A 24484-nucleotide genomic window follows, 5' to 3' on the forward strand; every position below is an offset into this window, starting at 1 on the left:
TGATTGCTTCTCAGTGCACCTTAGTTATGAAACCAGTCATATTTCAACACTAACTCACTGTGGTCTCCAAAATATGAGACACACACAATCCCATTACAATTGCTGCTTTGATCCTCAGTAGATTCAGATAAGGAGAGTTCTGATCACCGCCACTGATCATGCTTAATGTGCCTTACAAACTCCATTACAACCGTCCCTTTTTACAACTGAAGAGTATATATTTGTGTAATCTGAAGGTCCCTCTTTCTTACAGTACTGCATTTCTGTGCCCGTGTTTGTTTGGGGAACTAAAAAAAAAAATATATATTACTCACTCCTCTCCCACCCAAAAATTTCAAAGGGCCTTTTTGTAAATCATGTGCAATGCTGTTAAAAATAAACTAGTTTGCAACTACAGCTAACATCTGAACAATAATTCCTGTTGAATGAGACTGAAAAAAAAAAAAAAAAAAAAAAAGAAAAAAAGAAAAAGAAAAAAACCTCTTTCTCTCCTCCCTCCCACCCCCCCAAGAAGAAAGCAAACTATGACTAGGTTGTGGCAAGTTAAGATGGGGGAAGCAAAAGGTGAACACTACTATGCTATCTGTTAAGGTGGGTCCGGACATGGCTCTTAAAAAAAACAAAACAAACCAAAAAAAAACTTCATTGTCCCTTTGCAATCTTTTCAAGTCTAAAAAAATAGTCAGCTTTGCCCTCCTGTAGCGGTTCAGTGAGTTTATCTCCTTCTGATTCAAGCAGCTTTGCACTTTGTTTTTGGAAAAACACCACTTCTATAAAAACACACAAGAAACAAACTTAGTTTCAGTTTAGTCACGAGCTAGCCACAGGACTTTGCTGAACACAAACTCCTGTCATGGGAGACTCTTCTCTATCAATCCCTTGCCTCATTGCAAGGTGTCCTTCAGTCATGTAATGAGCAGGACCTGTATTAGCAGAAAACTGGTACGTTGGATGTCCAGCTATGCCAGTTTCTTGGCGCGGATTAGAGTAGACTGTTAAATTCATGTCCATAGCTCCGTTTTGTCCAAAGTCCAAGGTGTTAGCAGCCACGGGGCGGTTCTGATAGGCCTGATTGCCTTGGTTACCAGTAGAGGAGGAAGATGTAGAGGAAGAAGTAGTTGAGGAAGACAGGGATGTCATGGAGTGGTGACTGTGGCCCACCTCCATAGAATCCTGGGTGGAGGAGCTGTTTGTTGGAGAATTGTAGACCCTTGGCCTGGTCCGGCTACCCAAGGCTTGCTGTCCATGATGATGGTGGTGGTGGTGGTGATGATGGTGGTGGTGAGAGCTATTTCCGTGATGATGATGTAATGCATTCTGTTGTTGAGGGGTTACATGGAAGGTGGTTTCTTGAACTGGATGGTTTTCAACAGTGACCTGTGTAGGAGCTTCAGTGGCTGTCCAACCAATTGGAGGAGGAAACTGTTGTCGAACCTATGTTAACAGAAAAAACAAACAGTAAAATGATGAATCACTTCTAATACACATTTCTAAATATAACTTAAGAAAGCTATGTTTGCATTCTGAACTTTTTTTTCATACAAGCAACAGAAGTACGTCCAACACATACATGACCTTACTGCCAAACTAAAGTAAGCCAGATCTAGAAACACATCAATTTGTTGAATGAATTAAACTGCCTACTTGGGAGAAAAAGAAACTTTCAGCTGCAACGAAGAATGTATGATCTTTTCTGGTTTCAACTGGCTACTCCAGGAGCTGCAGCAGAACTTCTGATCCACACTTGGTGCATATCTTGCCCTCCTCTACTCAGACCTTGGCATCAGCAGAGCTGTTTCTTTCCACGCTTACTCATTCCTTTCTCCCAGCTGCTGCTGTACAGTCTTTTTTCCCTTTTCTTGAATCTGCTATCACAGCCGTGCAACCACAGTGTCACTTGTTGGCTTAGTTCTGGCCAGTAGCAGGTCCCTTTTTGAGCCAGAAGGAGCCTGCTCTTATCTAACTTGGGTCAGCGCCGAATTTTTCTCAGAGGACACCTCTGCCTCCCTCCTTCACTAATGACATGACTCCTTGCCATGTAAACCTAATAAAATTAGTTTCAGGGATTTAATTCTCTCAGAAAAAAATATATTTATCAAATAGACAAAAGCTATACTTCAGCATACCTGCGGGCTGTGTGTTTCACAGTCCATAGCTTGAACAGCAGCAGTGAAGTGTCCACCACTATGTCGATGCTGGTGTGTGGGGTCTGACCGTGCCCTTCCACTGTTGCTTGTTCCAGAAGATCCACCTATAAAAATCATAGCAACACAAGAGAGAAAATTTACAGTAAGCTGTAAACAATGACAGCATAAAGATTTAAATTGATTCAAAATAAAAAATACAGGACGTATGATAATCACTCACAGTTGTGTAAATCTACTTAATTTTTTTTTATTAAAGCAGTTTCCTGTTCTAGATAATAAATAAATGCTTTTGATGACTATGACTGACATAAATTTTTCTGAATTACAACAGTGATACAACATTTCTCTGAGAAAGTCTCACAGAATCACAGAATGGCCAGGGTTGGAAGGGACCTCAAGGATCATGAAGCTCCAATGCCCCTCCCACAGGCAGGGCCACCAACCTCCGCATTTAATATTAGATCAGGCTGCCCAGGGCCCCATCCAACCTGGCCTTGGACACCTCCAGGGATGGGTCATCCACAACCTCTCTGGGCAGCCTGTGCCAGCTCCTCACCACTCTCTCTGTAAAGAACTTCCCCATGACATCAAAACTAAATCTTCCCTCCCTCAACTTAAAACTATTTCCTCTTGTCCTGCTGTTATCTACCCTTGTAAAGAGTTGACTCCCCTTCTGTTTATAGACTCCCTTTAGGTATACTGAAAGGCTGCAATGAGGTTACCCCGCAGCCTTCTTTGCTCCAGGCTGAACAAGCCCATATCAAAATCTTCTTTGACATCATTCAGAAATACAATTTTCTTTTCCATTAATGAGGAAAACCTCACCTGAGCTTGAAGATGTACTAGAGGTGGTTCCTGAAGACTGTGACTGCTCCATGGCAGGACTCGTAGACACACTGTTGCTTGTGTTGGTACCTTCGTCTGCTGTTTTCTTAAAGAAACTATGCTGTAGGGCATAATAAGGTTGAATTCGTGTCTTAGGGTCATAATCAAGCATCCTTAAGATGAGGTCTTTGAACTTCAAGTAGTCAGCTACAGTGTGACCCGATTCCCCAGCACGACGTCCACCTGGTCCTCCTGTTTCAACTCCTAGTATATTGTGAAGTTTACGAGTTGCAGGTGGTTTGTATTCCTGTGGGAAAACCAAGTCACATATATTAAGCCGCTTCCATTCATAGTTTAATTTTGTCATACAATAAGTCAGTCAAATCAAAGTAAGAAACTATTCAGTACTATGTGAATTGTCACTTAATCACCCTGTCTTATGACACAGAACAATGATAATAAACAATAAATCTATGTTTTTGGTAAGATAATGTAAAACGAAGTAACATATCACCATTTCTTTTTTATTATTATTATTTTTATTTAGGGACATTCTGCATTTTCATCCTGATTATGTGACTTACCCTTTTTCCATCTTTGGTCTTCTTCAAGTTCCAAGTGCCATCTGGCAACTTCTCAAAGAACTTTCTTGCTTTTGGTGCTTGGTCAAGGATATGGGCAGGCGGTATCCCCAAAACTTCCACTATTTTATTCATTTGATCCACCTGTTCCACACGAAAAATATTCATGAATAATATGAGACATACAGCTGAGCAATGCAGTAAGAGTCCAATACTCTACATAATCACATGGAAAGCAAATGTTAACTACCCATAGACGTGAAATTGTGAATTAATTGCAAGTTTAAGAAAAATCCCACATTAACTAACCAAATGAGCTAATAAGGAACAGGGAAGGGGAGAGTACCCAGAAACAGAACATTATTACCAGGTGAGTTAGAGTTCTAACAAAAGGCACTGCTGTCATTGATGTTTTCTGATTTTATAATTATTAGTATTCCTAGTTTATGTATGAAAATAAAACAGATTAATATCACAGTGAGAATGAACAACAACAACAACAAAATCAAATCACGTGTACTGTATAACAGCCGCATACCTCATTTGCCCCACTGAAAAGAGGCTCTCCAGTGTGCATCTCAACTAAAATACACCCAAGGGACCACATATCAATTGCAAGATCATAAGGCATTCCCAGTAGCACCTCTGGTGATCGATAGAAACGACTCTGGATATATTGGTATATCTGAAATAAAACCATTTAAAATAATACACAGCATTCAAAGAGTGCTATTATGATTCTGTATTACAAAATGGAATTACCACAGATCACACTTTCACAGTAGGGAAAGCAAAGACAAGCTTTCAGTGATACTAAAGCTACACTGTAAATTTACAAAAATATTAAAATGTTAATTCTTAAGAAAATACTAACTCTTGCTTACAAAAAAAAAGTGCAGATTCACTCATGATGACATTTTACGCTTTACCATTGACGATGGTAATCTCATGCAATCACAGTTAATTATGCAACAAAATTTTGGTCTGGTAACATCAAGAAAAAAACTATTCTATGAGCCACATGAGAATTACATAGCATTTCTGACAAAACTTATGGTTTAAAAGAAAAATAAATAAATAAATAAAAAGCCACAGTTTTGATGTAATGACATTAGACAAAATTACCAGGTGATTCCACATGAAAAAAAAAGCTGCTTCCCTACATCCTCTACTATCCCGCTCATTTCACAAGACAGAAAATTCTATACTGGAACTATACAGGAAAGATTTTTAATAGCTCAGTATCAAAGAACAACAGGACACAAATACAATTTTTTTTTTTAATATGATTAATATTATAGGTTTATCCAAATCTAAAGAAAGCAATGTGCCCCTTTGCCCTAGAAAAGCTCTGCATGTGTCTTTACTCATATTTATACCACCACTATGGAATAAGAAGATAATAAAAAAGCATACTTAAGAGCAGAAAGCACTGCAGATTTCTACAATCAAGTGCTGATGCATTATGCATTATAAAAATATAACCAAGGAGAAAAAAAAAAAAAGACGGAGTGTTTATCTACTATGGCATTACAATGGCTATCTAAAGCTCTTCTCAGAGAGTGATCAGACCCTGGAATGGCTGCCCAGGGAGGTGGTGGAGTTGCCATCCCTGGCAGTGTTCAAGAGGTGTCTGGATGAGGAGCTACGAGATGTGGTTTAGTGCTTGTGGTAGCACTGGTAATGGGAGGGTGGTTGGAATAGATGACCTTGCAGGTCATTTCCAACCTTGCGATTCTATGATTCTATAATTCTCCTAAGGCCTGCCAACGTCCAACACCCTATTCAATAATTAATTACTACTTAAGTCATCATTACTAAAATTTAAATTAGCTATCGAGTATTATGACTTACAAATATTACGTTTATTGCGTGTACCCAACAGTAGCGCAATTAGAATTTTTACCAATACGTACCCTCTGCCCAAGTTGACAAGAACTGCCAAAATCAACAATCTTGATGGCGCTTCGTTTGGGGTTACAGAGCAGGATATTCTCAGGTTTTAGGTCACAGTGAATGATACTAAGTTCAGGAGTCGCCAGAAAAAGCAGTGCAGTGCACATTTGCTGCGCAAATTTTCTTGTCAGATTCAATGAGACACCTCTGAAGTTGGTGTTCCGCAACAAATCATACAGATTGTAGGACAGCATTTCGAAGACTAAGCATAGGTGGTTTCGGAACATGAAGTGGCGCTTCAAATGCACTTTAAAAAAAAGAAAAAAATTGTTAAATTTGTTTCCTGATATACAGTTATTTAATTACATGTTGGAAATAATATGTTTCTGCTATGCCTAGGTTTGGTTGGTTTTCATTCACACTACTCAAGTGTCCACAGGTATAACTGAGTACAGCTATATTAACAAAAAACGATTTTATAAAACAGAAGAGAGATTAAAAAAAAAAACCCACAAAAAAACAACAGAATAATTTAAAGCATACCGTAAGATTACTGCAATTTGTAACTCATGACTTCAATAGATTAATTTTATTAGCATAATTAATCAAAATCATTAAACTCAACCAGGCATAATCTCCAATTATGAAAGCAACAAACCCAATCTGAATCTAATCAATTTGTTTCATGAAATACACAAAAAAATCATTTGTTTAGAGGGAAGTGGAGTTTACCAGGTTTTTAAGCATTCAGGTTGGTTGCCATAAGAACATTGAAATATGAAAAAAATATTTGAGCACTTGGATAAGTAGCAATACAGTCTTCTCTTTGTCACAGTAAAATCTTGAACCAATGTTAGTACAATCAGAATTCAGACTTGCAGTTAAGGTCATTACTTGGTGTCCTAAAGAATTTTATTTTATTATTTTATGTCAGTTTTTCACTTGTCTATTATGATTTACTTGTAACAATAGCATCTGCTTCTATCCCACAGAATCACAGAATTATAGGGGTTGTAAGGGACTTCAAGAGATCATTGCATCTAATCCCCTGCTAAAGGAGGTACCCTATAATAGGTGACACAAGGTAGGCATCCAGACGGTCCTGAATATCTCCTTAGAAGGACACTTCACAACCTCTCTGGGCAGCCTATTTCAATGCTCTTATCATCCATACCATAAAGAAGTTACTCTGCATGTTAGTACAGAACTTCCTGTGTTCAAGTTTTAAGCCACAGGGTTTTGTCCTTTCACTACACATTGCTGAGAAGTGCCTGGTCTCATCCATTCACCTCTCACCTCCCTTCAGGTATTTATGAACATTAATCAGATCCCAGTGCTAATTCTTGCAATACTGCGTTACCTAGATCTTTTGTACTTTCTCACCCCTAATATATTTCCAGTAACCTCGTACCTTAAAGGTAACAGCATTTGTCTAGGTTCTTGTGGCCTTCTTTCACCTAATTCTAACCCTCACCTACCCAACCTAAGCTTACTGGACCTGCCAAATTGGCAAGAAATACCACCTGCTCCAACTAATATGTAATTGCCACCATGTTACTTGCCCATCTGTACTACATGCAACTGCTATACGACTCAAATAGCCAGGATAACTGCCAGACTTTTCCTGCAATGGAGACATTACATTTGAATGTTTCTCCTCTACTCTGGCACCACAGAACTTAAATACCTCAAAGCATTCCTATAGTTGCATTAGATTTGAAGGAAACAAGCTATTAGAGGAGACATCAGCAGTTTCACCTTGTGTCATTAAAAACTGGGCTAAAAACGTACATCTGCAGTCCTGTTTTCTAATTTCATCACGTTCCTTCTAAAATCTACATTTTATACCACCTCATACATTATAGTATTTGCAAGTGCTTTCGGCCTCACTCAACCACTGGGTCAAGCAGCTGGGAGTCTATGCAAGGGTGAAAAATCTCTATGTCCTACAGACATCTTTCTATTAAAAAAATATGTTGAATGCTTCAGTAAGTCTTGTTGAAAAAAACAGGTTTGAAACTTTTTGTTCCTGTATTTACAAATATTGTACAGCGAAGCACCAAGAGATCTCAGTTTTCACAACACATGTAATACATGGTAAGCATTCAAAGCATGATCTATTTGGTGTCAGTTACTTAACTTTTATTAATGCTGTCATGTTTATTAAATACCATGGTAAAGAAAAAAGGGAACCACTCAAATATACCTTAACAGATTCAGAAACCAAATTGATCCAAACCTAAAACTACTGAAATCAGTTGTGCTTGCCTAAGCAAAAGCTGTATGTTCAAAACTATCGGAACTTTTTTTTTTTTTTTTTCCTTTTTTAACTTATTTTTCTTTCTTTAAATAACGCTCTATATTAAACCATATTTTGTTAAACCACACAGTGAGATTACGTGAAGTTTTGGTCAATCTCATGTGGTATTACAGACATTCTAAAAAATTAAAATTTCAAGAGCTCATTTAGTGGTGGCTACATTGTTTTTATTTGCTCTTGTTAATCTGAAACTGGTCCTTGCTTTCTTGCTCTTGAAGCATCTCTTCAAGGTAGGAGGGTATGAAGTATAGATTTTCTTTTGTGTAAGCATGTTCCTAATAAATTTGAAATACCTTGAAAACATTTAAAATACATAAATATATTTATATAATGTATTTATATAATGCATTATGAAGATAATAGTCTATAAATTACCAAAATGTAACCGAATAGTCGTCAGATAATAATTTAATATGCGTGTACTAACATTATTTCAAAAATTTCTTTCTGAACTACAGAAAGCAATACTAATAGCAATATTAGTACAGACATTAGTATTTCAGCATCTACAAAGATAAAGGATATTTAAAAACAGTTTCATCGTCTTTAATTATTCTTTCTCACAGTTCTCCATCTCGCATTACAATATGCTTTCTTTCCATCATATTTTTGCCAAATACTTCACTCCAGAGGACAGGATTTAATAAACTTTTTACTTGAACTGACTTAATTTCATTCTTACTAAGAAGTTCAAGTAGCATGTTAATAACAACCTCAGGGAACAGCACGCCAATCTACAGTAACAGTCAGAAGTATAAGCCTCGGAAATACTTTCTGAGATCTCAATGGGCAAGTCTAAACGTTTAAAAATTTTATCTCTATTAAACAAGATTTTAAGCTTTTCAACATGCAAAAATAAAGAAATAATTATCAAGGTAGACATAAAACTACTGTATAGCATGTTTTGTGTTAAACACACATCCTTTCATCCACGAAGTTTCCCAGATAACTTGAAACATACTAAAAGTAGTAGGAAACATGCAAAGTACTACAGCTTCTGTAAAAAAGCTAGTCTGTGGGAACTTGTTTTAGTGTCCATATCCTTAAAAAGTTCTACAGAAGGTCTGAATGTTACAGAATAAATAGCAAGTTGGTTATCCCAAAGCATTTCATGTATTTTTCTTCTGAATGCGGTCCTACTGCAAAATGACATCTTGATTATACAAAGTGAATGCCACTATTAAAACCTGCATTTTTTTTTTTTTTCATTTTGTTAGCATCAAAAATATTAGTTGCAGCATTGTGTGCTATATGGCAAGATATAAAATATTCACAGTTTGATTAAATAAATATTAAGAAAAACTATTTGAATACCTATATAGTACTTCATCTCAGTGTCATGTTTGTTCATAAGCTCAAGCAGTCGCACTTCAATCTGGGCTTGGTTTAAGAAAGCTTTCTTGTTTTTTATTATTTTGATAGCCACCCATTCCTGTTCCACTCGATCATAAGCTTTTACAACCTGAAAGACAAAAGCCGAAAAAATAAGAATAACTTCTCAACCCAAGTATTCAACATTCAGCCAAAAATATAATTAAGAGCTGAATTTCAAAATGGACAGGTATACTACATCAAATGATATGTATATAGTCTTTCACATGAATTAGAGGTTGTACAGTTGATAGATGTATTTATTACCTGTCCAAAGGATCCTTTGCCTATTAAAGAGTCAATTTCATAACGATCCATCCACTTCTCCCCATTTTTTACAATATAGTCATAGTTGTCATCATCATAGCCATCATTGTAAACTTTTCGCTCCTTTTTGTGACTGGAATCATCTCCTTGGCCCTGTTGATGCCGCCGTTTTTTTTTTGCATAGTAAACCTAAAGTAAGTAACAAAAAGTATATTGCTTAAGAGAGACCTTTTAGAGCATCTGTTCATGGAAATAGCTTTCATTGTAATCACCATGTACCTTACCCTGTGATTTTTGAAATATGACTTGGTATGCTGAAAGAAAAATACGATTCTCTAGATACATTCATAAAGGTTTCAAGATGAGCTAAAAAAAGTTTGTGCCACTCTTTACTTTTTTATGAAACATCAGAAAAACAGAGTTTCTTTATAAAACAATAGAAAGTCATATCCAGGATAAAAAAAATCTTATTGGCTGGACTGCAATGAGGACCATGACATCAAAGACTTAAAATGAGACCTGCAGAGAGGAACCATCATTTTTCTCATCTCTTCACAAGTCTTAAATGTTCAATGAATAATCAGAAGGAAAATTAAATAACAATATTTTCTTGAGATGAATTTCTAACTTTTTTCTAAGAATTTAACATCTTTTAGGCGTGTTTTCAGAACTTGCAAGGAATCAGGCTTAGAAACGAAAGTATCCCAATACTTAATTAGCTTTGAAAATACACAGTTATTTAGACCAACTCTATTTCAAAAATTTTCAGCCATTTTCAAATAAACCTTCACTGGCAGAGAAAGAAATTAAAAAGCAATGTTACACAAGGGGGAAAAAAGACTGGATTCTCTCTTTTTACTCTACTCCACATATGGGAACAAATTATTCTTTTGGGACACGATACAACAGGGCATTAATATACTTCTGTTCTTTGCAGGCACTTCAGATTTAATAAAAAGATTTACAGACAAAGAACTTTATTCTGCAAGACAAATCCAAAATAATGCCAATAGAGAACATGGTATGATTCACAGAAAATACACTTAATAACTTATTTCGAACAAAAACTTCCTATCAACACACATTACAAAGATAGCTGGACCCATTACCTCATTAATATGCTTGTATGTTTTAATCAAATCTACGGAGAGTTTCCTCAAAGGAGCAGTAGCTGGATCACGGAAAGTTTGGGGCATCCGCCTCTGTAATGTGACAATATTAGATATAATAGAAAAAGCAGGACTTCAATTATATAGAATTCCTCCACCAAACCAAGATTTTCCTCACAGAAGTGAGCTACTTCAATGTAACATATTCTTGATGACACACGCACAAAAATAGATACAGAAATCAAAGAAAATAACATTTAGTCCAGTTACTGTTTAATTTCCTGATCAATGAATCAATCAATAAATATCCAAACACATATCCCTTCTCAGTATACCTAACTGGCTTAATCCCTACAATCTTTCCTTTAGTTAAAAATACAGCTTATTTGATTACACAGATTCAAGCTGATGTTACTGCTCTACCTTCATGGCTGATATATGAACTTTATTTGATGTTTAGCTGCATTAAAATCACAAATGGAAGTTAGTAACTGTTGAAGAACTGCGACAATTTGCCACATTGAAACTACATTACATTCCAAATCAAGAAACTCAGGCCTACTGTGCTTTGCAATAACAAGTTTAAATAAATATATAAACCCAAAGAAATCTCAAGTGTGCCCATGAAAACCATACCAACTTTTGAAGTTTAAAAACATCCCAGAAAAGACGAGTACACTGCTCAGTTGTGTTTCCTAACACTGATTACTTCTCAAACATCAACATGTTCAACAGCAGGGTATTTTTTGGTATTAGTGTCGTAAAGCCGTAAGACTTCTGTGTGACACACTTATTCATGTGCCTCTTTTTTCCTTGCAGACATGCCCCATACAGATTCCGGATCTACCACTCAACTGCCATTGCTCCTCAGGATTTGTTTGAACAAAGTTCCTGAAAAGATTCAAGTGTGAAGCTAGAGGTGATTACTGCCACCAGATAAAACAGAAAAAAACTTAAGTCACAAACCATGTCATTTGGCTAAAGCTGACTAACTGTTCAGCATATACTTACCTAACAGCGCAAATGGACCACAAGGCAAACTATCAACTTCTCTGTCTCACACAGTGTGTTGGATGGGGAGCTGGGAGACTGAGGAGTTTTAGCCGGTGCAACTGGTCCCAAAGCTTGCCTTTCCCCATTCCCTCTCTTCTCATTGACAACAAACCCCACAGCAAGTTCAACCATGCAGGGAAAAGCTTGTTTAATGTGTTAAAGTTCCTTTCACTTTCTTAATGCTAAGAGAGCCACCACACCTCAGCTGTACAATTCTCATCCCACATCATCTCATCTCACCCCAGCAAATACACTCAGGCTCATAACCCTCTTCACTTCCACTTGCTTAATCTCATCTGCTGCCTCCCATTATAGCTGAACTCATAGTCACCCCCCTGCAGAGCTATGCAAAGAGCACAAGCCATCAACAAAAATAATGAAACTGGTTAATATGTAACTATTGCTGAGCTAATAAAGGAACTGGAAAAGCATAATCACTTCTCTTTCTTTTACAGTATTACTTAATACTTAGGACTGTGGCTGTACAAATAGCTCTTCCTCCTCCACCCCCCTACGATGACCAAACAAAATTATGTTTATATTTTTAATTTAATCAATTTAATTAACCTCAAAAAGTTCTTAGCAACAGAAGCATTAAAGAGAGTTTGGGTATCTGAAATTTTTGGATATCTGAAATTGGATCTGAAACCAGGCACCCAAAACAACCACACTGGAAAGGTTAGCTCATGCTCTCCTGTAGACAGGCAGCCACAGAAATAACTCATGAGAACAAAAGAGAACAAAAGAGACAGAGAGCAAGAGACTGAGAGAGTTTGTGAATGAGCTGAAGAGAGAGTACAAAAAAAGCCAAGAAGCTGTCAGTAAGCACCTTGCATCTGCATAAGGCCAAGACTCCCAACTGCTGCACTCTGTGGAGCTTCAACTGCAATTCAAAGCTCTGGTGCACACCTCTCAGAATATGTCCACATAACATTTCTACACACATGTGAGACTGCTGACTTTAAGCCTTTCAGATTAGAGACTGTTTCTCAGAGACAGTGTAATAAACTTAAAACTTCCTCCAGGGAATTTTAACCCAAGTCATGCTCTAGATGTTTACACTAATCATTCACTTTTGGATACGCCCTCTACCACCAATTTCCTTTCAGCAGGCTTATTAAATTAATTCCCCCTTAATTCTTTTTTACTACAAGCACATGACCATTTCGTAAATATCAGGAAGGTGTTATAAAATTTTCTAAACAAATAATTTGATGTTTCCACAATATTTTTGTTTCTTCCTCTCATCTGCCAAACAAATTTTAATCGTTATACAGATCACACCTAAAAATGATCATTTTTGGTACTTATGCTGCAATGCTAGAAACCTAAACAGTATCCAGTCCTAATCACAACCAACACTGTTAGAGGCTTTTCACATGCAAGAGTCCCCTTTAATTTCTGAATTTTATTTAAAGAGATGATTGGAACATGGAAATACGGGTAGATTTGCCAGTAGAAGAGTCTGGCACACAAATATTTGCAGAGACTTCTATCTGATCTAGGCTGATACGACCAGCCTCTGTTACTCCAGGTTATGTTTTGAGGAGATAGCTTATGTGCAGAAGAACTCAATAGTTCAGGTTAACTATTCAGACTTTAGATATTAGATTTATTCAGATTTTAGATATTAGATTGCTCCAATTTGGAAAAGGAATTTGTAAGATAAACGTTCATGTTTATTTTCTAATTTAGAAATCTAATTTCTTTTCTTAAGAAAGTTTGAAGTGGGAGAGGAGAGGGATTTGACCTTTTTTCCCTTCCTCGCTATATTGAAAAACATATAACATTCCCTTCTTCTAAGATTCTTCTTCAGTCTCATGCTCCCTTCCTTTCTGATAATGAAGACTATGAAACAAAGCGGTCTTTACCCAACTTACATAGCAACATTTTTATTTTTTTTTATCATTAGGGTAATACCAATTTCCCCCTTGGCTTTGAAGAACTTTCAATAACAGAAAACAAAAAAACAACTACCCAATTTTGCAAACACCAGTCTCTATCTGGTGGCCAGACAGCAACATTGCAACCTCAAATCATCCCAAAGATTAAATCAAAAGGTATTTCAAGATTAAGAGACAAGAAACTATTTTCATTACAATTTGTGTGTCAGTACAGGCCCATCACATTTTGACTGGTCTACACTGATGCCTTCATAGCATCAGCACAGCTACCTGGGATGACAGCGTGATGAAAATTAAATTGCAAGTAAGGAACTGAAATTTCATTTTCTTTTGATTAACTCCTGAGAAGCAACTTGTAAGTAGTATAAACGAGGAAGAATCAAATAAACACACACCAAAAAAATAGGTAGCCAAGAATCCAATTGTGTATATTTACCACATTTAAGACAAATCATGCTTTAAAGAAACTGTGACTGCTAACTCATATTATTTTAAACTAGCATAGTGTTTGAGGCTTGCTTATGAATGAAAGAACAGATCACCAGCATTCTCGATATAAAATTTCCCTCTCTTTGGGCATAGGCTTTATTATCCAAAAACAGATGGCACCGTTTCCTTTAAAATGTATGTTATTTTGACGAAGAGAAATTATGAGCAGGTACCTATATTCTGTTAATTGAATGCTTTGATGCAGATACTGAAACAAAAAAAAATAGATCTGCTTCTATCCACATTCAAGAGAGGGAAAAAAAGAGAGGGACTGCTGTTACCTATCAAAAAAGATTCATTTTACGAACAAAAAAAATAATGAAGATCTTATACTGTAAAGATTACAATAGGAATTCTTGTTAAAAGTTATGGCCTACATATTAAAGAATTGAACAGACTGTTCTAACCACCTGTAACACTAGCTATTTAAAACTCTTCTTGCATCACAATAATATAAGATAGAAAGTCAGTGCTAATCTCCTGTGGCAGGCAGCCACATAAAAGACGTTGTCTCCAGAATCATAGAATTGCTCAGGTTGGAAAAGACCTTACAGATCATAGAGTCCAACCACGACCTAACCATACTACCCTAACAGCCCTCTGCTAAATCATGTCCCTGAGCACCACATCCAAATGGCTTTTAAACACATTCAGGAATGGTGACTCAACCAGCCCTTGGGGAGCCTATTCCAGTGCTTTACAACACTTTCTGTAAATAAGTTTAAATAAGTTTTTCCTGACACCCAACCTAAACCTCCCCTAGAGCAACTTGAGGCCATTTCCCCTCGTCCTGCCACCTGTCACCAGTGAGATGAGACCAACCCTGCTCTCACTACAATCACCTTTCAGATAGTGGAAGAGAGCAATACAGTCTCCCCTCAGCCCCCTCTTCCCCAGACTAAACAGCCCCAGTTCCTTCAGTCTCTCCTCTGGGACATATTCTCCAAGCCCTTCACAAGCCTTGTTGCTCTTCTTCGGACCTCCTCCAGCATCTCAGTGTCCTTTCTGTACTGACAATCCCAAAACTGAACACAGTACTCGAGGTGAGGCCTCACCAGTGCTGAGTACAAGGGTGGGATCACTCCCCTAGTCCTGCTCAGAGAGTGAACAAAAATTGATATAATCACAAGCCATAGTAACACTTCTCCCTGTAGTATAGAGCAAACTTCAGAATATCAGCAAAATGACTTAAGAAAAAAAAAAACACACACATGCTACAGAACCAGAGATACCGTGACCGTAAACAGAGCTAGAATTATCCACAGATAGGGACACAATTTTTCAGTCACTGACTCATATCTGTGGGTACTGCCACCCTTTTCTGGCTTCCTTCCCCAGATTTTCATTCAGGTTACTGTGTAAAAGTAATAGTAAGCAGCAGATATAAGTTAAGCTATAAGTTAAACTAATTTTAAAAAGCAGCAGGCAAACAAGCATCTCTTTCAACACTTTAACCTGCCTGATTCAGCCCAATCATTTTTGAAAGAATAAAACAGAGGGTGCTGAAAGAATAAAAGAAATTGAAAGAGAAAGAAACACACCAAAGTTCTTGTTGCCAAAGCATAAACATATTCTCCCAAAAATATCTGAGACAGAAGGAAAGCAAGGGAAATGAAATCCATGCTCACAATCACTACGTCTCCAAAGTCTGGTCATCATTAATTAGGTTAATGATTGGGTAGCTGAAATAATTAAGAATTTGCTACTACGTGCTACAACACATTAATTTCCTAATTATATCACTGTAATCAATAAAATCTCTGCTCAACAATCTGGTCAGCAAAACCTAGAAATGTGCAGGTGAAAAGTGATCTTAGATATATACAGAGAGTAAGATGTTCAGCCATCAGCCTGACCTTTAAATTCCAGGTGCTTCATGAAAACTCAACTGTTAGAATCTGTTACCAAATTCTGCCTAGGAATCTCACCTCAACTTCTTTATCAAGTGAATCAATTTTGTAATCTTTTTTATTTCACGGAAAAAAGTTTTGAGCAGTCAGAATATCCATAAAGATAAATGTTAGCACAGCACAAAAGAAATGTTCGTTTGAAGACGTGAAAACTTCTAAGCTCTTATATTAACATCAGGTTACACTGAACTCTCGAGATAAAGTCAGTTGAGACAGAACAGAGAAATATTACTGCTTGTTTCTGTTCAAGGAGAAAGGTCTCAGAGATCTCAGCTTTCCTATTCGCTCCAGGCCACATCCTCTCCTTGATTTCCCAAAGTGGGCTCTGGCACTTGTCAGAGAGGTAAGACCACACAACCCCATCCTGCAGGCAGGCACAACACTCAGTGAATCACTGAGAGTAAACCCCTACCATTCAGCAGTTTTGGGGAAACAAGAGCCTTAAGCCTGACTACTGGGGAGGGGAAGGGGGAGGAGGGAGAGGGAGGGAGGTCAAGGAGTGTAAGAGGGGGGACAGAACTGGAACTTCCTAACTTTAATTTAAAACCTTGTAAATAAATGGAAAACCAAAGCAGCCTGGTTCGGAAGTATCTTCCTATTATTTGCTCCTTGCCAGTGGTGAGATGAGTAAGTTTTGGCCACCATAACCATTAGGCAATAGGTGCAAGAAAAGATAATGTAAACATCTTAGGGGTAACATAACTTAGAAAAAAAAATTATATAATTTTAATATAAATCGCCATCAAAGTTTCCTAACCTCTGAATTGCATGACTGTGTATGATTCATAAAATACCAGAATATGGTCTGCAAGCTATTACAAATCAAAACACAGGCAGGACAGAGGAGGAATAAAAACAACAAATTAACATTCAAGGTCTTGCTTCCTTACAAGATAATACTCCTCAAAAAAAAAAAAAAAAAAAAAAAAAAAAAAAGGAGTCAGTCCTCAGAAAAAAAACAGATAGACTAAAAAAAAATATCAACAAAAAAAAATCAACATAAGGGAGAACATTTTTGCTATTCATCAAAATGACATTGTTTACACAAAGTGCTGCTGTTCTAAACACTAGAAGAGCTAGTTTAAGCAACTGAACAAGCAGTATCCTCATGCACCTAGCAGCAGCCTGACATTTATTTCATGGAACCATAAAATCGTTAAGGTTGGAAAAGACCTCTAAGATCACCTAGTCCAACAGTTGACCCATTCCCACCACACCCGCTGCCCATCTCCCTCTGAGCTACATCCACACGGCCTTTGAACACCTCCAGGGATGGTGGAGGTGTTCCACCACCTCCCTGGTCCCCCACCACATCCTTATCTCCAGATTGGAGGGATGTGGATTTGATGGGTGGACCACCCGATGGATAAGAAACTGGTTGAAACACCGCAGACAGAGGGTGGTCATCAATGGCTCTACGTCCAGGTGGAGGCCGGTAACGAGCAGCGTTCCCCAGGGGTCTGTCTTGGGACCGGTGCTCTTCAACATCTTTATCAATGACATCGATGACGGAATTGAGTGCACCCTCAGCAAGTTTGCTGACGACACCAAGCTGAGTAGTGCGGTTGACACAGTGGAAGGAAGGGATGCCATTCAGAGGGACCTCAATGGGCTTGAAAGGTGGGCCTGGATGAACCTAATGAGGTTCAACACAGCAAAGTGCAGGGTTTTACACTTGGGCTGGAGGAATCCCAGGCATCCATACAGACTGGAAGAAGCGGTCCTTGAGAGCATCCCGGCAAAGAAGGACCTAGGGGTCCTGATGGATGAAAAGCTTAACATGAGCCAGCAGTGTGCTCTTGCAGCTCGAAAAGCAAATGGTATCCTGGGCTGCATCAAAAGAGGGGTGCCTAACAGGGACAGGGAGGTGACTGTTCCCCTCTACTCCACTCTTGTGAGGCCCCATTTGGAGTATTGTGTCACAGTACTCCACGGAAGGACAGAACTGTCGGAGAGGGCCCAGAGGAGGGCCACAAAGATGACCGGAGGGCTAGAGCAGCTCCTGTATGAAGACAGGCTGAGGGAGCTGGGCTTGTTCAGCCTGAAGAAAAGAAGGCTGCAGGGTGACCTCATTGCAGCCTTTCAGTATACTTAAAGGGAGTCTATAAACAGAAGGGGAATCAACTCTTTACAAGGGTAGCTAATAGCAGGACAAGGGGAAATAGTTTTAAGTTGAGGGAGGGAAGATTTAGGTTGGATGTTGGGGGAAGTTCTTTACAGAGAGAGTGGTGAGGTGCTGAAACAGGCTGCCCAGAGAGGTTGTGGATGCCCCATCCCTGGAGGTGTTCAAGGCCAGGTTGGATGGGGCCCTGGGCAGCCTGATCTAATATTAAATGTGGAGGTTAGTGGCCCTGCCTGTGGGAGGAGCTTTGGAGCTTCATGATCCGTGAGGTCCCTTCCAACCCTGGCCATTCTATGATTCTGTGCTACTGCCTCACCACTACTTCTGAGAAGCAATTTTTCCTAATATCCAACTTCCCCCTGGTAAATGTAAGGCCATTCCCTGTTATCCTATTGTTACCTGGAAGAACTGCCACATCCCATTTCGCTACAACCTCCACTCAGGTGGTTGTAGAGATTGATGAGCCTCCTCTTTTCCAGACTGATCAACACCAGTTCCCTCAGCTGCTGTGCACCCCAGTGACAGCACTCCCAACCCCAGGCAGGGTAAAGGGGAGAGCTGGTGACATTTTTGCCTCTCTCTTTCCCTCGAGGAAGCAGAATTTGAGCCTTTGTTTACAATAAACAAGATATCCTGCCTGTTTGGCTAAATTAAAGCGTTGGGGTCCTCTTGACTTTTTTCTTCCTCCTTATCCCTTTCAAATACTGCCTCAGTGAGGTCAGACACTTTTTTTTAAACACAAAATATTAGACGAGAGAAAACATTAGCTTTTCTGGTACTTTTACAGCAACACAACATGAAAGTCTTTTCCTTCTTAATGTGAGGGAAACACATTACAGACTTTAAGAGGCAGCGGAGTGCTCAGCTTGGACAGCAGCCACCAGCTAGGAGTGTTGGATGTGGAAGCAACCAGAATGATGTGTCTCGGCAGCCCTCATCCCACACACATCCAGGGGAGGTGTGAGGCCCTCCATGCTCCCGCTCTGCCCACTGCAGCTACCAAAATCCCAGTGGGTGCCCAGCAGGAGAGAGCCACAGTGAATTTGAGCAGAGCCCTTTGTCCCCAGAGGGAGCAGAACACCTCTCTTCCCTCTGCATCTCTCTTCCCCCGGATGGAAGAGGGGGCTTTTCACTCCCTGTGCACCCCAATAAGTGGAAATACACAAGAAAACAGTGTCTGTTCAGGCTTTGCCGAAGCAGGGAGATCCAATCAGACTCAATGCTTCGGTTTAATAACATCTCACCACTTTGGAACTGCACTGGAAGTTGATCCAAGCGTCGTCACTTTACAGGGCTGTGTGTGTGAACGGCTTTAGTTTGGCTCCAGCTCTAGCTGGGTAGAAAATAAGCCATGTTTCACTGTGCCTAGAGAGAATGTCATTTATTATCTACTTATTATCTTTTTTAATATCTCCTTGCTCTATTAAATGTCACGATCACAAAAACTGAGACTTCATCACCCTAGGTTTTATTTCCAATCCAGTCATTTTTGTCTGGACAGGAGCAACACACTCTAGGTAGAAAGTTCAGTAATTGTAGCAGTCAACTACCCACCCTTTTTAACACTTGTATTCTCGATTTGTTCAATTAAAGATTCACTGTGATGCCCTGTAAATCATTTCACACACTTTTAATTAGTAAGAATGGAGTTTATTCGAAGCATGGAATATTTAGAAGATCTGAGGGAAGGCATTCCTTGCAAACCACTGTTCTCAGCGTGAGCAGTTCCCGGCCATGCAGTGCCCCGCTCCGGCCAGCAGATGGTGGCTGAAGCTCGGAAAAGAATTTTGCCCGGCCCCCAGCACGGCCAGCAGCAGCATCGGGTCTGGGAGACCCCTGCTTTCCTTACCACACGGCTGAGGCACCGGTGTAGTCTGGACACACTCTTGGAAGCAAAAGAGCTGGCAGCTCGCTGTCCATCACTGTCAGACAAGTGTAACCAAATGAGCTGCAATGGGTGAAACTGGTAGCATCAAAACAGACCCAAGTGTCTGATGTGCTCATGACCTCTATTCCATTAGGAAGTTCTGGGAAAGGGAAGCTGAAACCTAACTTCTTTTCTGTCCAAGTGGATGCAGGACACTATATTAAAAAGTTGTACTCTTTACCAATTACACTTCCTGCATCTGCCAAAGGTCTGCTTTTCCTTCTTCTGCCTTCATTTATGGAGATTAGATTCACCTATTTAGCCCTCTACAACAGAGATTCAGCCCCTTCCTTAGTTAACTCAGAATAATTTTTCTTCATGCAAGTCAAATTCTTAAAAATCCAAAATAATCAAAATCTTAAAATCTTAACTTGCTGCCCAAGTTAAAAACCATGATCTCCTTGAGCAGATGTACTTCAAAACATAGGTGTATGCTAACTTTGCTACTAAAGAGCTCACCATCACTGAAAGGTTATTTTGATGTTACAGGCTTTAGTAACAGGCACACACTTAACAAAAAGAACTAAGGGCTGAGAGTGGGATTCCAAAAGAGAAACAGAACAACCACAGGAAGATGGTTCAGACAGTGACCTCTGCGAGAGGTTTTCCAAACCGACACGTACAGGGCAGAACTGCTTTTATCAAAGACAGAGAGAAACAAGTTGCAGTACATTCAAACCAATCAATAAAAAGTGGTTCCTGTAGAAATGCCATAAAGAGAGAATCTGCAAGATGTATGTATCATGCAGACATGGAAACCTAGATAGTACGCAGATTTCATCCTGTACAAAAGGCAAGCAGATACTGGTGTCCACGGCAAGGGAGAAATTTAAGACTGCACAAAATCTTCACCAATGGAAGGCCATGGTTTGTATAGAAAGATATAAGAATAAAAGTCAGGTTTTAATAATGATGAACTAGAACTGACAGCTAGACATCTACAAAAGTGCTACCAGAAAGAAGGAATGAAATTTTTGCTCACACAGAGACAAGGTGCAGAGCAGATAATCTGAGTCACTAGCATAAAGATGTTAGCTGAATTTGGTTTCGCAGATGTGCTTAAGCAGAGATACCATGCAAAGGCAAAAAGACAGTTAAGACTTCCCAGTAGGCCAACAGAGAACCTTCATACCAACCTGGAAGCTGATAATCCGAACTCATTATGTGAAATTTTGGTGGGAGAAGTACAAAAACTCAAAAGAGGAAAGAATCATAAAAAACAAGAAGGCAGAAGATTTCAAAAAAGTGGCCCACAGTTTAAGTCTACAGAACTAAATGCAGCCAGAGGATAAACAAGTAATGACTCAGGGCTGCTTAAGGAAAGAACTATGAAGACTTTAGCTATGTAGTTACAGTAAAATATTAAATCTCAAGCTACAGTGCAGAAGAAAAAAAAAGGAGAATGCAACTGGAAAAAAACACTAATTCTAAAATGATATTAATGTTACAAAGACAGGTTTATTGTTCATATCAGGAAGTAGCCAGCTGATCATTTCTTCATAGGGTTAACCTCTCAGAACCAACCAAAACTATTTCCCTACTTTCATATACTCCTCTTGGTAGACTATGTTCTTTGGTCAACAGCTCTCTTGCCTACTCTGAAAGCTATTCTTCAGATTTCTATTATTCACCTACCATTTAAAAACCACTACCACCATAAACAGCAAGAGATGGTGATACATCCTAAAGTTCCTTCAGATTGCTTTTTTGAATAAACAACAACTAAGCACTAACATGTACTAAAGCTCATAGATGTGATGCCAGATTAGAATGCTTAGGTAAGTACCCTGGAAAGGTTTAAGGAACACGAAAAAATTTTCTTAATTGGCAGATTGGTTCACTAACTTCATTGTGGAGGTTTTGGCCTTTAGCCTAAAAAAAGTCTCATAAAATATTTTTGCAGATTTCTTAAGATAATGCTATTTTATATGGCCAGATCTACTCTTCCTATTGGATGGCTTACATGAAAATAAAAACATTCCTTGCCAGTTCCGTTCATTTCACCACTCTTCACAGAGCCCTCATCAATACAAATCTCCAAATCTTAGTATCAAATATCCTGGCACTTTGAATATTCTCATTTTCTCTAATCTTTTTCTGCATAAACTCCTTCTGACAAAGCAATACCAACAGAACATCTGTTGGTGGTACTGAACATTTTCTACTGAAGACAGGTAGGAACAGACCTAAACCTAGTGGCAGCAAAAGACTTCAATCTCCACCTTCTTTAAATGAAATACAGTCTCATTAGACTGCATCAAATTTTGAAGCTATGATTTATAGACTTCTGGATTTTAACACTTTGAGACTCATTTGTGTTGAAGTCGTGACCACTGGGCAGCGCCTCTTTAAAAAAAGCAACAGACATCTTTTACACAGGAAGATAGAACCAGAAATACTGACCATAACAGCTCAAAAGTGTCACAGACATTACCCCTAACTCTGCTCACTTTAACTAAGTAGCTAATAATAATCATAATAATAATGATAAGTAGTTTGCCTTTCCTAATATGTTTTTTGCACAAATCTGTACATTCCAACTGTATTAGCTAGCGACTGCATCAAAACACTCATCATTAAAACAATCACATTCTAACATCAAACAGCATTGAGGGAAAAAAAAGAAAAAAAAAAAACTATTAGACTCTCTCCAACTCGACCTGAATGATCTTGTACTCCCCTCTCATCTCAAAAATGTTATAAGTAGAATAATCACAATAAATATGCACCAGATATCTGGAAACAACTTCCAGAAACATATTTGTCCATTCATCCTTGGCCTTGATCCTGTAATTCATACATCTATAAAGTACTTAGAGAAAGAAGGTCTACATCTAAAGTTTCTTGTTGTCACTTACCTGGTTTGTTAGAGGTTGCTGAATCCGGTCAGTGTACGATGAGGCAGAAACCTGTTGGTCATTTATGTTCTGCTGCCGACGATCACTGTACTGCTGATGCGAATGGGACATCTGTCCAGCCATCTGAAGGCCAGCAGCATGGAATGAAAACGATGGTGCAAGCCGAACAGATGAAGGTTTGCATGCTGAAGTCTCTCCTCCTAGAAATGCAATGGGAGTTTTTAATGTAAAGTTAATGGCTTTAAAATATTTACCTGAGTTAGTCTCCACCTCCAAGCCTACAGAGCATACAACAAACTAATAGTTTCACCATTTTAATATGTGTAAGTTTTCGTACACAATCAACCCAGAAATCATTCTCATATTAAGATTATCTAGCTGAATTACCTCTTTCCATTTCAGTTGTGACAAGTTATTCATTTATTCGTATTTATCCTTAACATCCCATTTCTAATATCTTCATCTGTATGTACTAACTCAACTGGAATTTGACAAGGGTTATTTTCAAACATATGAAACTTGAGTGTGGATACCCAAGAAAGACAAGAAAGCATTCATGTTCTGTCTTTTAGGGTTGTTAACAGCAACTTTTTGAACTGATGATACCAAAGGAACAACTTGTGCCCAGCTTCATGCTCATCTTCTTTGGTCAGTGGCTATGGTTTCCTGTGAATAGTTTGCTCACTAACCTACATTTTGAACTTCCAATGCACACCGTGCTTCATTTCAGCTTACTGAATCCAACTGTTGAGTTTCATGGAGCTACAGTTAGCAAGTAAGCAACTTCAATTAATGCCTTTTGGGAAGGTGAAATCAGACTGCAAGAAGCAAATGTAAAGCAAGAGACAAACAAAATGCCTGGTGTCAAGTTGCAGGAGAAAAGCAAACTGCATGGCCAAAGTATTATGTTCCGTAGCATACTTAAAAATGCCAGATCCCACAGGCATAGAAACTGCCTCCAACTGGGATGGATCCAACATCTCTCAATTGTTATTTCAGATATGTCAGATGGCATTTACTTGATTCATAGTCATCTTGTATTTTTACTGCTCTCTAACAGCAGAAGACAAAATGCAAGTGTGATTTCATCTTCTTCGTTAATGAAAGTTTAGCATGTTCCACAGAACACCTATCCTTTTGCTTTTTGCTGTCTAAATAGATGTTGTGCTGGCACAACATAAGAGAGAGTACGACGAGACAAGCAGTCAGGCATACTGAAACCACTAGTGCCACTGAAAGAATACAAGTGGAAATTCAATCTAAAATCTAAAGCATGATTATTGGTAAGGATTAAATTTAGAAGCGAGATGTGAGATAAGGAAACTCCTTAACCAGCAAGGGAAACCTCCACTGCATTTACAATCAAAAAATCTGCAAGAAAATATATTCAGCACAAAAAAGTTGATGAACATCTCACATCAATTTGACTTCCTTAAAAATAACTGACTGTTCAGTTTGCCACTTGTTAAGAAAAAAATAAAATAGTGAAAATGATAGCACGTCATTGACTTGGCAACTAATAGGGAAGTAAAAGAACTACATGGGATGAAATCAAACATCGTATTAAATTAAGATCATTTTTCTCATGCAAGCTTCACAGTGTTCAACAAGGCCACACGCAAGGTCCTGCACCTGAATTAGGATCATCCCAAGCACAAACACAAGCGAGCAAATTAATGGATTTAAAGCAGCCCTGGGGAGAAGG

General features: G+C 38.6%; 1 protein-coding gene across 2 annotated transcripts; it reads right to left on the bottom strand.

Moving 5' to 3' along the window:
• Window positions 1–810: 810 nt before the first annotated feature.
• On the bottom strand, window positions 811–22974 carry DYRK1A (dual specificity tyrosine phosphorylation regulated kinase 1A; the record flags this gene model as incomplete). 2 transcript variants are annotated; one of them, XM_079542217.1, is made up of 10 exons in its annotated part: window positions 22780–22974; window positions 10517–10609; window positions 9408–9596; window positions 9084–9231; window positions 5470–5756; window positions 4092–4238; window positions 3557–3697; window positions 2973–3279; window positions 2127–2251; window positions 811–1434 (listed from the first exon to the last, which is right to left on the bottom strand). In XM_079542217.1, the coding sequence occupies exons 1-10, from the start codon at window positions 22900–22902 to the stop codon at window positions 811–813; spliced, it is 2184 nt and encodes a 727-aa protein (XP_079398343.1). In that variant the 5' UTR covers window positions 22903–22974. The 2 variants fall into 2 exon arrangements, with proteins under 2 accessions (XP_079398343.1, XP_079398342.1); XM_079542216.1 differs by having other exon boundaries at window positions 10517–10636.
• Window positions 22975–24484: the final 1510 nt, after the last annotated feature.

The sequence above is a fragment of the Tetrao urogallus genome (assembly GCF_951394365.1).
Source record: "Tetrao urogallus genome assembly, chromosome: 1".
Lineage (NCBI taxonomy): Eukaryota > Metazoa > Chordata > Aves > Galliformes > Phasianidae > Tetrao > Tetrao urogallus.